The 22,398-nt window shown below is 30.3% G+C and overlaps 1 protein-coding gene across 2 annotated transcripts; it reads left to right on the top strand.

The window, feature by feature from the left end:
- Positions 1-467: 467 nt before the first annotated feature.
- LOC143047773 (calcyphosin-2-like) lies at positions 468-21,983 on the top strand. 2 transcript variants are annotated; one of them, XM_076221021.1, is made up of 17 exons: positions 468-539; positions 5,079-5,195; positions 5,510-5,592; positions 6,169-6,276; positions 6,972-7,095; positions 7,398-7,580; positions 8,230-8,297; positions 9,408-9,503; positions 10,159-10,233; positions 12,303-12,395; positions 13,336-13,429; positions 13,826-13,944; positions 16,719-16,789; positions 18,344-18,498; positions 19,330-19,449; positions 20,453-20,549; positions 21,686-21,983. In XM_076221021.1, exons 2-17 carry the CDS (start codon positions 5,094-5,096, stop codon positions 21,856-21,858), a joined length of 1,761 nt encoding a protein of 586 aa, XP_076077136.1. In that variant the 5' UTR covers positions 468-539; positions 5,079-5,093; the 3' UTR covers positions 21,859-21,983. The 2 variants fall into 2 exon arrangements, with proteins under 2 accessions (XP_076077136.1, XP_076077137.1); XM_076221022.1 differs by lacking the exon at positions 468-539 and adding an exon at positions 4,268-4,347.
- The last annotated feature ends 415 nt before the right edge of the window (positions 21,984-22,398 follow it).

Here is a 22,398-nt window from a genome sequence, read left to right as displayed (position 1 = left end):
AGAGTGAAAAAAGGCAAGAGCTGAAAAGCAACAGGGGCCAAAGCTAGTATGTACAATATTTCATTATTCAAATATTGCATATTGGATTTATTCTACAGATTTATAATCATCATGATCATGGTAATGTTGATACTTTTGTATGGATTTTAAGTCTGTAAATTTGGTTTAAAGCTTTTGAAATGAAAACTTGTGACACTAATCTCTATAGTCGAGATTCACGTTGATAGTAAACATGCATATTTAGAGTATAAATATGGTATATTAGTATATATATGGTACAAATAAGTACAAATAAGGGATATATATAGAAAAATCTGAGATTTATGATTAAAAAAATATATATATAAAAAAGGGGGAGGGACTATTTGGGGCTCATACAGGATCCTGTCCTCAAGCACCTGTGTTTGGAATAGCCCGTGAAAGGTATAACAACAATTGGGTTCGAATTCGGGATTGTCTTTCATTTTGTAGTGCGACCAAATATTTTTTGTGTACATTGGAGCACTTCCGTTTTTAAATTTTTGTTGAAGAAGAACAAGGTAGAAAAGAAATTCCACACATTGACAGCCGCAATATTTAGTTTAAGAATGAAAAATAAATTATCCAACTGACACATTATATACCAAATTGAAAATTACAAGTGCCAAAATTACACATTTATCAACAGGGAAATTTTACGAACCTCTGATCAAAACACAGATCAAGTTCTAATTTGGGTACCATCACTTTTGTCACAGTTCAAGGATAATTCCACACACTCCGGCAACAGAGTCTTTCCCTTTATACTAGGAAGAACCTTGCAAATTGAAATAATCTATATAATCTATAACTATTGTAACAATAATATGTCTGTCTATATCAATACCCTGGGCCAACATTAAAAATATCTTAGTTTCCCCTCACCCGACTGAGGTTGTTAGGGTATGGGTAGGTAGGTAGGCAAATTATTTTATTGTATTCCTTGATATGGTTTTCTATATTGAATTTGTATAAAATTCAACAGGTAATGCTCAGGTCAAGAAAAGTTGGGTATTCCCTGTATTCTAATTCAGTGTACACCGGGTTACACTAATGACTGGACCGAATGACAGGACCGAATGACAGGACCAAATGAAAAATGCTAATAACTTTTTCGTTTCTCAAAGGATTGATCTCAAATTTGAAATATAAAAAGATTTCATCATTTGATAAATAGATTTAAGAAAAAAATTAAAAAAGTTTTGTAAGAAACTTTAGAAAATGTGACATGACCAACTCTGATAATGACAGGACCAACATCGAGAATGACAGGACCAAATAAAAATGCTAATAACTTTTTTATTTTTCAAAGGAATTATCTCAGCTTTAAAATATAAAATGGTATGTCATATTTTGAAACCTAAATGTTATAAAAAATATAGATTTATTTTCAAAAACTTTCGAAAACGTGACATGACCATCGCTGACTGACAGGACCAACAACGACAATATGACCGGACCAGATGAAATTGCTAATTTCTCTTTTAATTCTCAAATTATTTTTCTGAAATTTGAAATATAAGAAGATTTGATCATTTGATAATTAGATTTAAGAAAAAAATAATAAAAAATTTGTAAGAAACTTTAGAAAAAGTGACATGACCAACTCTGATAATGACATGACCAACATCGACAATGACAGGACCAAATTATAAAAAATGCTAATAACTTTTTTAATTTTTCAAAGGAATTCTCTCAGATTTGAAATATAAAATAATATGTCATATTTTGAAAAATAAATGTTATAAAAAATATAGAAAGTTTAAACGTGACATGACCATCGCTGACTGACAGGACCAACCTCGACAATGACGTACAGGACCAGATGAAATTGCTAATTACTTTTTATTTCTAAAAAATATTTTTCTGAAATTTGAGATATAATCAGATTTAACCATTTTATACATAAAGATAGGAATAATATAGAAAAAAAATATTAAAAGCTTGCTGTAATGTGACCTGATCAACACTGAATATTTTGTATATTAATTACCGGTCATAATCTGACACGTCTGAAAACAATTATAAGGTAACAAACAAAAGGTGTGACATAAGCCATAAATAAGTTGATAAATCCAATAAAGATTGTGATGACAGTAATTAAAATCACATAATAGTTCATGTCATTGTTTAAGTAATATGTTCAGAGCAGTAAATAATTATTTCCATGTATGCTTGAGTATATGCAGGATATATCTTTCCATAGTGGCTTAAATTGGGCCTCATGATGTCAAGAAATATTATGATGATAATTCAATAAATCTGAATTAATCTATAGTTTAATGAACTATCTCTTTAACTAAAAAATGATTATATACAATAACATATAAATATTTCAAGATCTCTTTCTTAAATATAGTGAATATTCGTGTCTTTTTGTCTTGTGACTCTGCATGTCCTGTGACTCTCTGCCAACATACGTTTAGTAGCTAGGTCAAGATTTTTAACCACCATAGAATATATTTTCCTGAATTTATAAGATATATCTTACTAATTATGGATCAGAATTGAACAATTTCAGTAAAATAAGAAAGAAATTATGATTTTTTCATCGGCCAGATCATAGCCGATGTTGGTCAGGTCACACAACTGCAAGCTTTCAATACGTTTTTTTCTATTTTTATCTTTATATGATGTGCAAAATCGTCTAAATTGTCATTCTTTCAAATTTGAGAGGAATCTTCTGACAAATGTTATGCATAATTAGCATTTTTATTTGGTCCTGTCATTAATTGTCGAGGATTGTCCTGTCATTGACAACGTTAACCAGGTCACATTTCAACAAGCTTTTTATACCTTTTTCATATATTTATGTATAAAATGGTATAATCTTCACATATTTTAAATTTCAGAGAAATATTCTGCGAAATAAAAGAATAATTAGCAAATCATTTGTTCCGGTCATTGTCGAGGTTGGTCATGTCAGTCAGCGATGGTCATGTCACGTTTTTGAAAATAAATCTATATTTTTTATACCATAAATGTTTCAAAATATGACATATCATTTAATGTTTCCAATCTGAGAAAATTCTTTTGAAAAATAAAAAAGTTATAAGCATTTTTATTTGGTCCTGTTATTGTCGAAGTCAGTCCTGTCATTATCAAAGTTGGTCATGTCACGTTTTCTAAAGTTTCTTACATATTTTTTTTAATTTTTTTCTTAAATCTATTTGTCAAATGATGAAATCTTATTATATTTCAAATTTCAGGAAAACATTTTAAGAAATAAAAGAGAAATTAGCAATTTCATCTGGTCCGGTCATTGTCGTTGTTGGTCCTGTCAGTCAGCGATGGTCATGTCACGTTTTCGAAAGTTTTCGAAAATAAATCTATATTTTTTATAACATTTAGGTTTCAAAATATGACATACCATTTTATATTTCAAATTTGAGATAATTCCTTTGAAAAATAAAAAAGTTATTAGCATTTTTATTTGGTCCTGTCATTCTCGATGTTGGTCCTGTCATTATCAGAGTTGGTCATGTCACGTTTTCTAAAGTTTCTTACAGAACTTTTTTATTTTTTTTCTTAAATCTATTTATCAAATGATGAAATCTTATTATATTTCAAATTTGAGATCAATCCTTTGAGAAACGAAAAAGTTATTAGCATTTTTCATTTGGTCCTGTCATTCGGTCCTGTCATTCGGTCCAGTCATTAGTGTAACCCGTTTTCACCCCAGTTTTCTGGTGTTAAAACAAAACAGTATACAGGGACCTCCTTTTTTCCTATTCATTTAATGTAATGAAATCTACAAAAGCGCATATTCTACTTGTGATAACAATGCTTAATGATAGCAAGTGTGTTTTTAGTTAAAAAATCAAGTTTATTTCAAGTCAAATTTGATGCATAACTCACAACAAAACAATTCCTTTGTTCACCAATTCATACCTTGATCATCAATTATGAGATGACAAAAAGATACATGTATGTTAATCACTTGGGAATTAAAATTCAATGAATAAAAATTTTCAATAGAAGTGAACATATTAATTTAGTTATGTTCAGTTACACCTGGATCATGCAGCTTGGTCAATTGATTTCTAAACAAAGATTTGTATGTATTTTTCGAGTTCTAGAAGAAACACGGCTTCACTTTATATTCATGTTTTGTATTTCCTAAAATACTTTTAATAAGTATTTACGAATTCTACGGATGCAGTTATAACGTTAAACGTGCCCTTTTGTAATGTTCATGCCATAAATTGAAAAAGGAAATCCCATTTAAACTGGGTTTTTTTTACACCAGAAAACAGGGACGTTCCCTGAAAGCAGGGAATACATGTATCCCACATTTCCTGACTTGTGCCCAACCTGTTCAAAGACAAAGTAAGTAGATAGATTTTAAAGCACGATTCAGGAACAGAGGTTAGATACAAAACAATTTAAGATGCACTCAGCGGGTTGAAAGATGCTTCAGGTTTTTTTTAATTTTCTAAAAGGATCACCCTTGCACACAAATCGTGTGGCTTTGTTTCCTTGATTCCGAATCATGTAGACGCTTCCTTGCAAAAATGCCTTGATTTAAAACGCTCGTTGACTACAGCATCATAAAGGTATCACCAAAAACCAACGCTCGTTGACTACAGCATCGGAAAGATAACACCAATAACCAACATAACAAAACAAAAATAGTGGACAAGAATGGCCAATAAAATTTTTCGGGTCGCGTTGATTTTACTGGGTCAGGGGAAACAAACAATATTTTATTTTTGGCCCTAGAGAATGAACTGGCTAGTGATACATATATTCCTGGGATCCATATTGCATACACCTTGTTGCTTTTCCCGGCTGACCAGAGAATTACAGAAGTCTGAAATATTTGTATAAAACTCATTTATATATGATTAGTGGGTTGAACTGTATTTGGATACACTAAAAAGTGCCACGATAAAAGAACAAAACATTTTACCCAGTAAAATCTGCCTAGTGAGAGGGAAAACATAGAAAATTTAATTATGACCTAAATTTAATTTCTGTAAAGATTTCTTTTATGTCAGTTACACGATTAGCAGAGCAAGCAACTGGTGAAAATTTGCACTTTCATTTTACCTTTACAGGAAAAAGATGCTAAAATGAGTTTTATGATTCAAGATTCACCAACTTCAAGGTATAACCAAAAGAATCGTCCAGGCAGTGCCAGTAGACGTCCTGGGAGCTCAATAAACCCTATAACAGTAAGTTAAATGCTTACCGGTAAAGTCAGACTTGGTTATTGTTACATGTAACTTGAAATATAGCTGTGGAACTGTAGCTCATATAGTTTAGATCCTCATGATATTTATTGACAATTGGCAAACCTAAGACCATAGATTTGCAAATGGTAAAAAAATATTATATGGACCTATATATGACCTACAGTTCCGCAGCTACTTATAATGTAGTTTTTGATTGACCCCTTGGTATCCTTTGTCTCTCTCTTTATCATTCACATTTCATGCTTTAGATTATTTTTTTACTTATATATAATTATGTTTCATAATATTTCTAGGGAGAAGAAACACCTGCATACAGACCGCCATCTAGACCACAATCAAGACCACCAACAAGACCATACAGTCTACGACCAGACGGGTAAAATCTTTAATTTTATTTAGACAATTTATTTTCCAGACAAACACTTTTAAAGTGCAGAAATGTAAAGTAACATGCAGAAGTTGCCAAATAAAATTATGTACATGTATGACATGCAATGAGTTTATGGTTGCATTTGAACATGCTATAATGTGTGATGCCCTTTTCTATCCATTGCTCCTCAAGTTCATGTTTCCTAATACATGTTCTTACTTTAGTAGTTTTATTAGTGAGTCATTGCTCAGAGTTCTTCTTGTTTCATTTTCAATTGTAGTGACTGTAATAGGAAAATGCTCTTAGTCTTAGTAATATTTTCAAACTCCTTTGGCACTTTAATAGCTGCAGAGGGATGATATGAAATTAATTTATAGCATGGAAAATGTCATTTAACATGTTTAAGGTAGTTTAAAAAAATGTTATTCTAATTATTTTCTTGAGTTAGAATGTGAAATAGTGTAGCTATTATATTCAATGTAGTAATATACACAAAATATGGCAAAGATATAAGTTGCACGAAGGCACTGTGCAATTGACGTGAGATTGGTATTAAACATTCTTTTGAAAAATATTTGACAGTGTTCCAGAACTTGATCTGCATTGCTTTAAAGCTGAGCCAAAGACAGTACTTCCAGAGCAGTATGATTATGTATTAGATTCTGGTAGATCAGGAGTATCCACAATTAGGTAAGACAATAACCTTTATTTGGATTTATTTTCAAGATTAATAGTTGGTTGCTTAATGTCCAGTGGCAAATATGTCATGATTGTTCAGGACAAGAATTGATTTATAATGCATTCTGACGAAATGTAGGTCTTTAAATAGGGGTTGACTATGATAAAGGACAGGAAAAATAGAGTGCCTCTGGAAAATTAGGGTAATTTGGATAGGGACTGAAATTTAGGCATTGAACAGGTCACCTTCACACCCCTTAAAGATTTATAGCAATAGTTTTCAATATGCAGAGATACCTGTCTTAAGAAGAAGGAAGAGTATATAGGTGCATAAAAGGGGAAAACAAATCCTTGAAATAATATTTGCATTGAAGAAAACTGTTTTTGCTGTTGTTTTTTTTATTTTGACAAAACTTGTTAAATAGTCTAAATGGTGCACTAAAAACTCTAAAAATATCTTCAAAGTAACATATACAGGAGAAATCTGTAGTGTGTATTCATTTCAAATGAATTTTCATTCCTTCATTATTTATATTGTCAATTTACCTGTTTTGACTACAAAATTTACAAAGTATTTCAGTTGATGATTGGTTTGATTGGACAGATTTGATTGTACTGTATGGTGTATTGCTATGTTTTTATATACTTTAAAGTCTTTTAATACCAATTTCTTTGTGATAATATGTATTTTTGCTTTTATATAATAGTTGGGGAACAGATACTGAAAGGAGCTATAGAGATTACCAGGAAAATGATACAGGACGAGGTAACCAAGGCTACCATGGTAACCAAGCATACCATGGTAACCAAGCATCTGCGAGATCAGCAAGAGTAAGTCACAATTATTTGTGCAGATCTATTTAATAGTTACAGTTTCGTAAAAACGCTTGGTTAACTTTTATAGTGCAGGGATACAGGTGATCCCCTCTATCAGGTAAATGACATCATAAAGGCGTGCCAAAATTAAGTGGATATGACAATTTTTTCCGGTGAAGGACATCCATTGAAAGTGGTCTTATTAATCTGATTTATATTTTTTTTTACATTGAGTTAAATACATACTACAATTTCTAAATTAATGTTGGATCAATAAAATCATTCTTAAAATTATATTGTTTTCTGTGCTTTAATAGAATAATATTGATGAAGACTTCAAGCATCTGAAATTGAAAACTGAAGATGATGTAAAACCAGTAAAGAAAAAGACCTATGGAGAGATAAGGAAAGAGGTTGAAGAAGAGGAGGACTACTTAGATCAGAACTGGTCTAAAAGGAAACCAGCCTCAAAAGCAGAAATGCTGAAAAAGATGGATGCTGTAAATATGCTTTGAAATTCAATAGAAATGTTCTTAAAGAAACTTATTTTTTTTATACTGCAGAATAATTAATTCTCCAAAAAATGTCAGTATTTATTAATACTTTTCCATTTTTTCTAGACAAACAGTTAACTTACAATGCACCAAGTTCCAAAATAACTAGAAAAATGTTTTTTGTTTTGTTTAATTCTCTCTATATTAAAACTTGATCTTACAGTGGATAGGTGAAGGTTCTTCAAAGAATATTTACAATGAAATGAGACAACCTTAAAAGCACCTGCCATAAATTACTATTTTAACAAAAAAATACAAGTACAAAGTATAAGCACAACAATAATAAACTATACATATCAAAGAAGTGTCACAGAAAGCATGCTTGAAGAACTTATAGTACACCATCAAAAAGAAGGTTGAAATAATAGTAAGGTGTATCCTTAATGTTGCATATTAACATAGTAAATTCTATTCATATGATGGCTAAAGTTATTCTGCAATAAATAAATGTGGTACTGTTTTTCAAGTCTTGTGAACTGATCCAAAGTTAACTAATGTATTGCCATTTATGCTGTTTTTTCCCATCCTAGTTTTTAGCAGTCCTGTGATCTTTTATCAGACAGATACTTTAATATTATGAGTTTTTTGTTGATAGGAGGAGCTCTTGGAACATAATAAGCAACAGAAACTTATTGAAACGGTTATGATTGATCAACTATCAAGGTAAATTAGCTTAGTCTGTATAAATTTAAAACCAGGTGTAATACCACCATTGATTTTTCCCTATTAGTCTTTGTTAAATTTGCATTTTTCAAAATAATGTGCAAAAGTTATCTTTGTTTCAAATAAAGAAATACTTAGCATGAGTAATGTTTTATCCTGTCCAGTACTATAGAAAAAAAATTACAAAACATTTCATTGCATATAAGAAAATAACCATCACTGGATGTTAACCAATCAAATTTCTCCCCTTATCTAACCTGTGTGCAAGGTTTAGGAACCATGTAACTGCAAGTTTAAAAAATATTCTATAGAAACCCCAAATAAAAAATAATAGTGATTTGAAATACCTAAGACATATGTTTATGAAATAGAAATGTTTTACTGCAATAAAATGAAGGATTAATTACCTACAACTGTCAAATTTCAGCTCTCTTCTTTCATTTCCACCCCAGAAAAATTAAGAAATGTATGAGAAAGGGAAAGAAAAAAAATAAAGAAAAAATACAGTATAATTAAAGGGAACTATATTCTTGAACAATGAAAAGCGGGGTTATTAATTGTGGTCTTGGGCCATGTGACATACCATGATTTGGTGGTACATGTATTACACATAAAACAGGGAGTAATTATTCTTGAAAGATACATATTATAGAAAGGAAATTAAAATTGTATTCAAGGTATAGATATAATTAAAAATTATTGAAATTTTAAATTATTATTGTTTTTTTTTGGGTATACAGAAGTTTAAAAGAATTTGTTCAAACTATTTTTTGGAAAGTCTACATGTACTGTAATTTATTATTTAAACTTTAGATTATTACTCAATTTACAGAGTACTTGGTATACAGAATTAGAGTGCTAAAAAATAAATGATTTCTTGGAAGGCATATTGAACACTTACAAAAAATTGATAGATTGAAAAATTTAACAAAACGATATACAACTCATTGCAACAAATTGAAATAATTTAATATGTTTTAATTACAGAAATGTTACTTGAGCAAAATGGATATTCCATAAAAAATAAACATGAGCACTTTTTAATCCACATAGTAATACATGTATAGACTGAAAATGATTAATATAACAAAACTTATAATTATTAAACAGACCTGTTATAAGTGATCCAGACCAAGATAGCAGATTAAGTGTACCAGTTTCAGAGAGGCCTCACAGAGGGAGCCAAAGAATGTTACATTCAACAAAGTAGGTTTTGAAAAGAAAGAAAAAAACATATTGAGGGCTTCATAAATAGAGAAAAAAAAGTCCCATACAAGTGGGTTAGTTTTCAAAATAATTTTTTTTGGTGTAAAACCCATAGTTATTTACATTTTACCATGCTCTGGGATATGTTTTCAATTGCTTTTAAGCTATCAAAATGTACAGTCATGTATATATGTAAAAAAAGACTTGATAATAAAGATAGAGAAGAAAGGGTGTGACACAAACAGTACAAAATGTTGAAAAACTTATGTTGAATGTCAGTCTTGAAGAAAAAAACACAGGGTATAATCCAGTAAATTCATATTACACATACACTTTGTAATCCTGAATAAACATTTTATCTTATTTGCATTTATTCTTCATAATAGTCAGCTTACTGCTACAATGTTGAAAACCAGAAATACTTGAAGAAAAAAACACAGGGTATAATCCAGTAAATTCATATTACACATACACTTTGTAATCCTGAATAAACATTTTATCTTATTTGCATTTATTCTTCATAATAGTCAGCTTACTGCTACAATGTTGAAAACCAGAAATACTGGTATATATGTTTTAAAACATTATCTGTTTGAATAGAAATAAATGATGTAAAAAGTATGAATTCATTTTTTTTTTTTTTTTTTTTTTATAGAATGAGAACTAAGAATACTACAACAGAAAATATGTTATCAAAGAGAGTAAGATTTGGAGCTAGAATTTTAACAAGGTATTTATTGAATCCTGCATTTGAATTTTTATTTGAACATATTTTAAAAAAGGGACAATTATAATAAAGAATAACAATGTATGTAAAGTAATAAAATACTGATGAAAAAAAATTGTACACTTTTCGTCAGGCAGCATTTCATAGATAGATATAGGAAGATGTGGTATGAGTGCCAATGAGACAACTCTCCATCCAAGTCACAATTATAAAAGTAAACCATTATAGGACAAGATACAGTCTTCAACACGGAGTCTTGGCTCACACTGAACAGCAAGCTATAAAGGGCCCCAAAAAAAGACTAGTGTAAAACCATTCAAACAGGAAAACCAACGGTCTGATCTATTTAAAAAATGAGAAACACATAAGAACCACATCAACAAACGACAACTACTGAACATCAAGTTCTTGACTTAGGGTTAAACGTTTTAATTGTGCAAACCTTCTCCCTTATCTAAAACAATAATGTAACATCACGACATTTACATTTGGTCAACATGTTATAACACTGTGCTATGAAACATGAAAAATATGTATTTTTGGGGTTGGTTATAAAACCAAGTAGAAGTTCAATTAATACTAAGGCATTTTTTGAGGTCCATGAAATGTGCTATAAATTCTTGTAATGATTTTTCTCTGCTTTATTCAATATTTTTATGTTTGATATTTTTCAAAAAATTCCTGCACAGTTTCCACTTTTAATATGTGATCCAAAGACATGTCATAAAAAGAAGATGACTTTGTCATTAATATTGTGATTCATTTGGTTACTGTAAATTCAGAAATTATTGTGTGCATTTATTATTGCAATTTTATCATTTTTGACTAAAACACGATTTTAATTTTTGTGATATTGATGAAAATCCTGTTTAGTTTATTAACAAAATTTAAAATGCTAGTTTGAATTATTGGGATTATAACACTGTCACATTTTTTGAAATAATAAAACATCACAATAATTTCTGAATTTACAGTATAAAAAAATATCATTTAGTCACATGGCTGCCATTACAATGATTGTGTTGCTCAAGACTCAGTAAAATATAGGGTTCATCTCTTATTGATTGATAATGGTGATGTGACGTGTAATATGTTCTTTTGATCTTTATTGGTTAAAATTCAATTATGATGTCAGGAAAAAAGGCAACAATGCATGATGGCATTACAGAGAAAAAACACACCAGTTTGCAGACTTAAAAAAGAAGAATTGAGTTTGTCTGCATATCGTTTAAAAATCATTTAAGAAACAGATTATATCACCAAATCTAGTGCTTTACAATATATATTTCCGCTTTCAGCCTTTAAAATTTAAAAAAATATATTTCTTAGCTGGAAACAGTGAAATTTTCAGTAATTTTTTTAAATTAAAATGCTGAAAGCGGAAATATATTGCCTATATATATATGGATTCATTTATTTTAATGGGTACCATTTTTGTGGATTGAGAAAAGTCCATTTACATGGATATAGAATTTTGTGGTTATGACTAGGCTGCATACAAATCTATAGAAAATTTGCAAATCGTTTAACATTTAAATTTGTGGTCTACCTGTACCATCAAAATCCACAAAAATTGATATCCAACAAAAATAATGAATCCACATTATCACACTCAATGCAGTGGTAGAAAATATCTAAATTTGTGGTTCACTTGTACCTTTGAAATCCACAAAAATTGGTATCCAACCAAGAGGGTGGTAATGGGGTACCTTCATGAGGAATAACGGTAAAAAATTTTGCCAAATGATGTAAACGGTAATATTTAATGCATTACATTATGTGCACCTTTTTTTTAAGACGAAAAAAAATCAACTGATTTTGACGAATCACATTGAATTTTTCTCAAAAATGATGGTAACAACAATTTTTGGAGACCTCTGACGAATCACGTTAGGATATTTTGAGGAATCACAGTAAAATTTTAACCAATTTGATGCTAACAGCAGCTGAAAATGACGGTTTGACATCTGATGGTAAAGGAGTCTGGACATTTCAACCTAAATGAATAATAATGAATCCACACTATCACACTTAATGCAATAGTAGAATGTATTTTGGCTATCTCGTTACAGAAACGGACATGATGCTTTGAGAGAACTTACTGGATTTTTCTTTCACTTTGACAATACACTTACCATTTATGAATTTAGGCAGTTTGGTAAAAGGTAAGTTATGTTTTATTTTTATTGTTTAAATTGTGGTCACTTCTTGTGTAGAATTGAATAAAAATGTACTAAAAATCTTATTGGAAAAAAACTCCTTAGAGTACATAACAGTATATCAAATATGAGAAAATTTTATGCTTGTCCTATTTTCAAGATGAAGTTTACCTCATTTTTTATTTCACTGTCCATTTATATAGATAGAACAAGCTCCAAAAAACAAACAATGTGTAACAAACACAGGCTAAACCATGAACAAAACCAGAATCAAAATTAACCAGATTTACAGTAAAGCATTGAGGATCCTGAGACAAAAGTTAACTTTAGACAAGTGTCTTTGTAGAATGGGTTTCTGAATAAACAGGTCTCATAGTAATACAAATTTTTAAATTAAACTGCATTATACATAATCTATTTTTAAGTTTTGGCCTATTTCTTCATGAAATACAGTTAAAAAGGACCTATTTCTTCATGAAATACAGTTAAAAAGGACCTATTTCTTCATGAAATACAGTTAAAAAGGACCTATTTCTTAATGAAATACAGTTAAAAAGGACAACATGCAATTGTTCAAATATGAATGCTATCTGCTATCAAAGGCAGATAAGTTAAAAAAATATTGAAGGAATACTTTAAATAATTTATTTTGCGTTTATAGATAATAATGTATTTTTAAGTGCAGAAAGATTTGCCTCTATTGAATATAAACTGGTCAAAAGGAAAATGTAAATAAGAATTTCATACTTTCTTTTAGAGGTAGTCTTGTAAGAGTCTTTGACTTCAAAGTTTTTCAACAGTTGTTGAAGTTGCCAAGATCTGAATTAAGTTTTATCTGCATTTTGATTTAGTATGGGTTCAATAATCCATTTACGTTTTTGAAAAAAGAGGGGAATTTTCATTGTGTATTTTCCAAATGATATATAGAAAAGTGTATATTTTATAGTGCGAAAGCTTTGCCATTTGTCACAAGAGGAAGATATGGTCACATACAGGGACCTAGAGAAGATGATCCATATAATCTAACAGATATATTTTCCGTAAGTAATATTACTCTAAGTGAAGATGCAAGATAAGTGCTAGGTAAACTCAATTTGCGACATTAAAATCTATGTTTTATAAAGGCCAAGCTTAAAATAAAATATAGTTATCTCCTAATTACCTGAAGTCTCATTTCTTACTACCAATACCAACAGTGATCAACACAAATGAGTGGATTGATTAATTTTTTGTGCCTAATGCCGTCTTCCACACTATTGGCTATATGATAGCATTCAGTTTTTATTGGTAGAGGAAGCAAGAGTGTCTGGAGAAAACAGGCTAATTACTGAGTGGAAACATTAATAAAAAAATATAACATTGTATTGAAACATTATAGTTCTGTTTATATCTAAAATTGTATGATTACTGTATATATAAATACTTCTTTTTTTCAGGGGAATGAAATTATAATTGAAACAAGAGGACAACATTCGCTTCCAGATACAGTAAAGAAAAGAGACTGGGTTTACTTCAAAATTACAGATGTTGATGAGGAAGAAAAACAAATTCTTTTGTAAGTGTTTCATCCTTTCTATTTTTAAGAAAAAAGAAAGCTGCTGGCATTAAGTTATAAATAAGTTATAATTATTATAGTAAATTGACCGTATTCTGTGTTGAATATATTTCTATAATAAATAACATATTTATGGTGATTTTACAAGTGAAAAATAGCAAATAAAGCACTATTTGCTTTTGATTTAACTTTTATATCATTTGGTGTTAAAATATGCCCAGGTCTATTCTAAATTTGAGATTTTGTCTAAAATCTATCAGTATGTCTTTATTGTGTAAAAATTGTAAATTGAAAAGGACCCATTAGGATTTTAATCCATTTGGTCATTAATGTCAAAGGAAAGTTTGTAAGGTTTTAGGGTTTTTATACGCCCGTCAAAATTTTGAAGGGACGTATTATGGTATACAAATGTCCGGTGTCCGTCCTTCGGTCTGTCTGTATGTCTGTCTGTCCGGCGTAAACATGTCGCACCGTAACTTGAGAACGACTTATCCAAATTTCATGAAACTTAACATAGTTGTTTCTTATGATGGTCAAATGATCTGTATACTTTTTGGTGAAAATAAGATTAAAACTGTTTGAGTTACGGCACTTTGTAACTAAAACAGGGGTGTGTTTTTTTCACATGTCGCACCGTATCTCAAAAACGATTCTTGATTATAGCTTAAAACTTTACACACTTCTTAGTTATATTAATCTTAATATCTGTATACTTTTTGGTGATGATTCAAAATTTTATTTTTGAGTTATTGAGTATTTTTTTAAAAAGGGGGAGGGTTTTTTTACATGTCACACCATATCTCATAAACGTTTTTTGATTATTGCTTAAAACTTTACACATGTCTTTGTTTAATTAATCTAAAGATCTGTATACTTTTTGGTGATGATTCAAAATTTCATTTTTGAGTTATTGAGTATTTTGTAAAAAAGGGGGAGGTTTTTTTTTACATGTTGTGCCGTATCTCAAAAACAATTTATGATTATTGCTTAAAACTTTACACACTTCTTTGTTATATTAATCTAAAGATCTGTCTACTTTTTGTTGATGATTCAAAACTTTATTTTGGAGTTATTGAGTATTTTGTTAAACAGGGGAGGTTTTTTTTTACATGTCGCGCCGTATCTCAAAAATAATTTATGATTATTGCTTAAAACTTTACACACTTCTTTGTTATATTAATCTAAAGATCTGTATACTTTTTGGTTTTGATTCAAAATTTTATTTTAGTGATATTTAGTTTTTCGAAGAAAAAAAACAGGGTTGGGGGTTTCACATGTCCCGCCGTGTCTCAAAAACAATACATGTATATGGTTATTGCTTAAAACTTTCTCAGAAACTATTTATGATTATTGCATAAAACTTCCACACAAGACGTCGGGCGTATCATGCGCCCATGGCGCAGCTGTTTATTAATTTTTTTAATATGAATAATATTTAGAAGTAAAATTATTTGGAATATAAGATATATTCCTTAATAATACTATTCCGGAGTCTTAAAACATTACAATTTGGAGGTACAATTAGTCCAGGATATTTGGTATGCAGTTAATGAATCTCATTTCTAGGCATATTATTTTGGCCTTGTCCACTCAGCCTCTGTTTATCAACATTGAAACTTTATCATAGTTTACATGTTAATGTTTGTGTTTGTATAAGGATAAATACTGATATTAAGTCAATTTCAACTAATGGGTTTGAATGCTCTTTAAGAGATAACTGTAGTGTATTTGAAGCTTTGCAGACGTCCATCTGAAGTTCTACTGTCACAAATTTAGTTAACCTGATGACGCATAATGGAGACAGGTAAACAGGTATTTCCAACAGTAAAACTACTGATGGACTTCCGCAAAGCATCAAATACAATACAGTTATCTCTATTCTAATGCAAAACAAGTTCATAATTAAATTTCAATCATTATTTCAGTGTAAAATTCTCATTAAAATAAAAATGTTATCTTCTTTGGTCCCTAAACTCAGTGACGTCATAGGTATGCTTCACGTCAAACGTAAACACCGGGCGTTTTCTTGCTTCTTGGTCGCTTCAGAATGTTATAAAATTTGATAAAAAGAAGATTTCTATGTGCAGCATGTGAGTTTTTTTGGCTTATTATCTTAGAAATAACATGTCAATACATTCCACAATTCAAAATGTCAGCATCCTTAGTTACAGAAAAGGAGATAGGGAATTTTACGCTTACTGTCATCCAATCAGAACCATTGATACAAAAGAATAGACAACTTTTGAGTTCGATGCAAACTTCGGTTTTAGTGAACATTATTCGTACCTTCAGGGGCGTAGTCACTTCCCTTCTAACATTGGAAAACTATGATGCCTACAGAACAAACATTATTTCTAGTTCATCCTGCACAATGTTGATCACTAAGACGGTTGATGAACGTTAATCCCCTCTATCTGGTAAATGACCCCAGAAAGGCATGCATAACTGAGTTTTTTTCGGTGAACAAACTTGAAAGTGGTCTATAGATTGCATTAGAATTGGTATCTTAATGTTGATATTTTATTTTAACAATTGCATTATACAATCAAAAATACATCCAGAATATGTTCAAGATCATTAATATCAACTGTTTGATAAATAACCTTTAAAATGAATTATAATACTTTACAGTTCTGTAAAATATGTCAAGTTCTTTAGATATATATATAACATAAGATATAGACCGAAAAACATGCTAGAGGTCAGAGGTTATGTAACATACAAGATAAACTATTTTAAAAGAAAATTTATGTATGGAATTATTTTTATTTTAGACAAGAGGAGACATACAGATCCCAAAATAAACAAGAAATGATAAATAGAAGAATTCTAGATGGTGTACAAGGTAAATATTTCACTACACAGAAAGTTCAAAATCCTGACTGAAATTTACATATTTCTTTAAAAGGTGTAAATTAGAATTTCTTTACACAGTAATTTTTAGTTACTAAGATAATGAAATCTGAAAAATCATTGTGATATTGCCAGAAAACTAGATTAAATTCAAATTATGCCCCCTAATAAGGTTTACCCTTCTCCTTCTTTATGTCCAGATTTGGTTTCTGTTCTCTAACTTTAGTTTGTTTCAACCAAATGTAATGAAATTTATACACAATGCTTATAAACCCAAACTCTGATCAAGTTTACATTTTGGTGGCATCTCTTTTACTTCTGAAGTAATGCCCCTTTATGGCATTATACACAAGCATCATCTATGTCACATTGACACATTCTCCGTTTATATCAAGATAATTTTCTGATTGATATTACAAAGCAAGTTATTATTAAAAAAGAAACTGTTTACTAAAAATGAAAAATTCAGTTAAAATTTGCAAAAAATGAAATATAAATTTTATAAGAATTGACATGGAAATAACTCATTCTCTCTTCCTTGCTTAGACTCATCAACCCAAACTAAAGCTTACCAAGGTTAAGAATACTGCTTTTTATATGACCCCAAAAAATGTTTTTGGATCTTATAATGGTATGATGTCGTCATCGTCGTCTAAAGACACATTGGTTTTCAGACAATAACTTAAGTTTGAGTGAATGGATCTCTATGAAATTTATTAATAAGGTTCAATACCACAAAAGGAAGGTTAGGATTGATTTCAGTGTTGATGGCCCCAACCGTTTAGGAGTAAGAGGCCCAAAAGGGGCCAAAAACAAGCATATTCTATTTTTCTAGTTTTAGGATGATAACTTGATAAGTATTTCTATTACTCTGAAATATACCACAATGTATAATACCACAAGTAAAAGGTTGGGATTTATTATAGGAGTTATGGGGCCAACAGTATAGGAGTTTAGGGCCAAAAAGGGACCAGTATTTTTCTAGTTTCCAGACAATAACTTGTGTGTAAGTGTATGTATCTCTCTGACATTCTACCACAAGGTTCCATACAACATATGGAAAGCTTGGATTGAGTTTGGGGTCAGTTTCCTCAAACTTATAGGAATAAAGGGCCAAAAACAAGCATTTTTCTAGTTTGGAGACAATTTTTCTAGTTTGGAGACAAAAACTTGTGTTTAAGTGTATGGATCTCTCTGAATTTGTACTACAAGATTCCTTACTACAAAGGAAAGGCTGGGATTGAGTTTTGTTGTTATTGCTCCTTGGGGGTTTCAAAAAATATAGGAAAGGGGATTTTTTTCCCCCATCTCTAAGGGATTCATATATTTTTCTTCTAAATTGCACAGTATTGCGCAATAGATTTGTAAGATCTTTGACCACATTTATTTTGTGTCAGAAACCTATATTATGTCAAAAATTTGATCACAATCCAAATTCAGACAGTATCAAGCTTGAATATTGTGTCCAAATTTGCCAAAACTGTTCAGAGGTAATTTTGATTTTATACATGAATTCTATGCATTAAATGTCATCTTTATATTACAGAGGAAGTGAGAGAAAGATTGAAGAAGAGAGGAATAAAAACAGTGACTGGTTTAGGGAGATACTACAGAAAACTGGATAAAACCGGATCTGGAGTACTGTACAAGTTTGAATTGGAGAAAGGATTGTTTACTTTCCATATAGAACTACCTCCTCAGGTGAGATTAAGTTTAAACATATTTATTTATAGTGGATTTGGAAACAAGTTATTACATCTTATATCAATCTTTTTCCATTTTGCGGGGGCTAGTCCTGCCTTGCAGCGCATTAGCCTGCTCTTTTTTTTTTTATATCTACAAGGTTGCATTTTACGTGCAAAGGATATTGCTCTCTCTTAACATGTGTCAGCCTTTTATCGTCCCCTTCTAATGGATTATCAATGTTTCTCAAGACCATACTCTCAAATGGTGTCAAGGGAGAGCAGAAAATTCAGTCCCTAAATAGATAAGTAATTATTTTATTTTATGGTATAAATACCCACAGAAAATAGTGTCTATGGAAATCTGGATAGAGTGAGGTTTTTTTCTTATTTTAAATATTTAGATTACAAGACATAGGCATGATCATCCAGCAGCAACAGATGCATCAACTATTTTATCAAGCTTCAAATTTCAGAGTTGGGTCTCAGTGGCTGAGTGGTCTAATTATAAGTATTCAAACTACTGTATCACTAGCCTGTCAATACTGAGATTTTGAGTTCATTTACAACATTAGCTCCTGACAACTAAATAAGATGGTAGCAAAGTTACAATATATGGTACACAAAAGTAATATACAGTACACCACATTAATATATAGTACACTAAATTGTGTTCTTGCAATGTTATTCTTCTGTTCTAGTACAATGGCCACCTGTTAACACAATTTCTGTCAGATAAGAAGGTAGATTGCTATTTTTTGTTTGATTTGGATTATTAATAGAATATAATCTATTGAATTTGTACAGGAATTATTTATATAGATATGGTATTGTAATCTTTATTTTACAGGATTTGGACCAAGCTTTTGATGTGCTAGACCCTGACGAGACAGGAGAATTAGATTATAGTATCTACATGAGAGGTGTCATAGGCCAAATGGTTGAATCTCGTAAAAATCTAGTCAGGAAGGTTGGTGTTTTTGATTCACACTTTAAGTACTAAGCTGATTAATATAAGAATAAGGAGATGTGGTATGATTGCTAACTAGAAAAATATCCAATAAGTTCAGATGACATAGATGATTTGTTTTTAAGAATGTGATCATCAGCACTTTTAATGTCGGCTTAGACTCACCTAAATACTAACATCAGATACAATCTCCTTTTCTCCACTGTCAAAGAAAAAACACCAAGACCCTTGTTTTGTAAAGTGTTTTTAAAATTTTCAGACTTTTTTTTTGTAAAAATCAAGGACAGATAAGTTTATTGAATTTAATAAGACAATATGCAATTTTTTGGCCCATGACCATAACTTTTATTTGATATTTGGTAATTATTTGTGAAAAGCAGTTCTCTCATTGAAATTTAACAAATTCTGTTGTTTAATATTTCTCCAATAAGGAGAAGTTTTCCTTAATGAATAAAAAAAAAAGAAAAAGAAATAATGGGGTCACAGGAGTTTTTTTCTTGCTACAGTAATCTGATTGTTGTAAAATACAGCAGTAAATAGGATAAAACACATAATTTTCTTTATTAACATGGAAAGTCTTACACATCAATCACATACTACTCTCAAAATTTGCACATTTAATTAATGATCTAAACCAATTGTTATCTGCTTCTTCAAAATCCAAAATGGAGGAAGACTCATAAGCCTCTTTTATGTGCTGTCTGTACAAGGGCTGTATAGCCAGTCGAGGTTGTTAAAAACTTCAATATAAATATATAGCTTCCTTTATAAGAATCATTTATTCACTATTTGCTAAAAAAAAAAATTTGCCTAAGTTTGTCGATTAGCTGTGTTTATGAGGAAGAATTTATTTACCAATGATGTATGATATAGGTTTCATAACAAGTGAAAATTGCATTTCTCTTGATATCAACTTTAGTTTAGTTATATACATTTTATTAACTTTTTAGCAAAGCAGATTAGATGTCTCTTTTTAAGCAGTAATACATATTTTTATCACCAGGCCTTTAGAAAAATAGATTCACAGAAAAGAGGAGTAATTACAGTTAGCGAGATCAAGAAATATTTCAATGCTAGTTTTCAGCCTCCTTATAAACAAGGTAAGAAAAACATGGTTCAATCATTATGCAGCATTGAAATTGTTGTACAATCTTCTTTAAACATTTTTGTACAAAAATTATATTTTTTTGTTTAACCCTAAATTTCTAATTTAAATTGTCCATCATCCTCAGTTATTCAAGAGTATGCAAATATGGAACATGTTTTCCACTAAATTTTGACTTTGAAATGTTTGCTTATTTTACATGTATTAGTTTTTGATTAGGTCAGTTCATTGGGAGCCACTACTGGTGGTTCAATGATATTTGGTATTCATTTTTATAAGCATTGGCACATCTCATTTCCATTGAGATTATTTGGCTCTGCCCCCTTAGTCATGGTCTATTGACTTTGAAACTTTTGCTCTGTTTCCATGTATTAGTTTGTGATAAGATCAGTTTAAGGTGAACTGCTAATGTTAAGTCAAAGATATTTGGTATGCAATTTTTTTGGCATTTGCAAGTCTTATTTCCATGGAGATTATAGAGCTCAATCTCCTCTTCATGGTTCATTGACTTTGAAACTTATACAAAGTTAACAAGTTAATGTTTGTGTTATGGTTTGTTCAAAGGGAATGACTTATGATAAGTCAATGGTATTTGGTATATATGCAGTTGTATAAACATTGGCACATCTCATTCCATTGAGAATGTTTAGCCATGTACATCAGTCATGGTTTATTGACTTTGAATATTTGCATAACTTATGTAACATGTTAAAGCATTGCTATTTTAATTTCAACATTTGCATAATTAAAATTACAAAAAGGCAAGACATTTCTCTGTGAAACAGTTTATTAATCTGTATATATTGAATGTTTTTATGCCCCACCTACGACAGTAGAGGGGCATTATGTTTTCTGGTCTGTGCCTCCGTTCGTCTGTCTGTGCGTCTGTTCGCTTCAGGTTAAAGTTTTTGGTCAAGGTAGTTTTTGAAGAAGTTGAAGTCTAATCAACTTGAAACTTAGTACACTTGTTCCCTATGATATGATCTTTCTAATTTTAATTCCAAATTAAAGTTTTGACCTCAATTTCACGGTCCACTGAACATAGAAAATGATAGTGCAAGTGGGGCATCCGTGTACTTGGGACACATTCTTGTTTTAATATTATTTTTATTTATACCATTTATGTTGTAGGTGCTACCCCTGGTGTTAGTAGTTTGAAGGCTTTTTTGGAAGCAATAACATCATCTCCAAACCAGGAAGAAATAACCTATGTAGAATTTGAAGAATATTATGAAGGACTTAGTATCAGTGTAGATGACAATAATGAATTTGCTAATATACTACACAATACATGGAACATATGATTACAGTCAGTTTAACATTTTGAAATGAGCCATCAACAATTTTATTTTTTTCTTCATGTAAGGAAGTTGAACTATAACCAATGTTATTTATATTTGTAGATGGATTTTATGTGGAAAAAAAATCCTTTTTCTTTTCATTTGTAATTATAACAAGTAATTTAAAAAAGATTGAATTTTTAATCAAATAATAATCAAAGTTCCAGCTCACATTGTTGATCTCAGAAATATATAAAATGGATTGTAGGGCTATTCCATTAAAATGTTTGTGGGAGGGTAGGAATGGACTTAAATAATACATGTATCCCACAACCAAGAACACATTTTTTAGATAATTTTGCATAATGGTTATAGACGCATACTGAAAAAAAAACCATGAACAACATTCACTAATTAAATTTTCCTTCCTACCCTTCCACATACATTTTAATGGAATAGCCCTTATTGCTTATTCCTCCAGGTGTAAAATTTTGGTTTTTGAGCATAATATTTTGAAACATACATTTTTCTATCTGAAAATTTGTTTACCATTTCCCTTGGGGA

This window comes from Mytilus galloprovincialis, chromosome 10 (genome assembly GCF_965363235.1).
Source record: "Mytilus galloprovincialis chromosome 10, xbMytGall1.hap1.1, whole genome shotgun sequence".
In the NCBI taxonomy this organism is placed as follows: Eukaryota; Metazoa; Mollusca; class Bivalvia; order Mytilida; family Mytilidae; genus Mytilus; species Mytilus galloprovincialis.
This window is presented reverse-complemented; position numbering and strand designations above follow the sequence as displayed.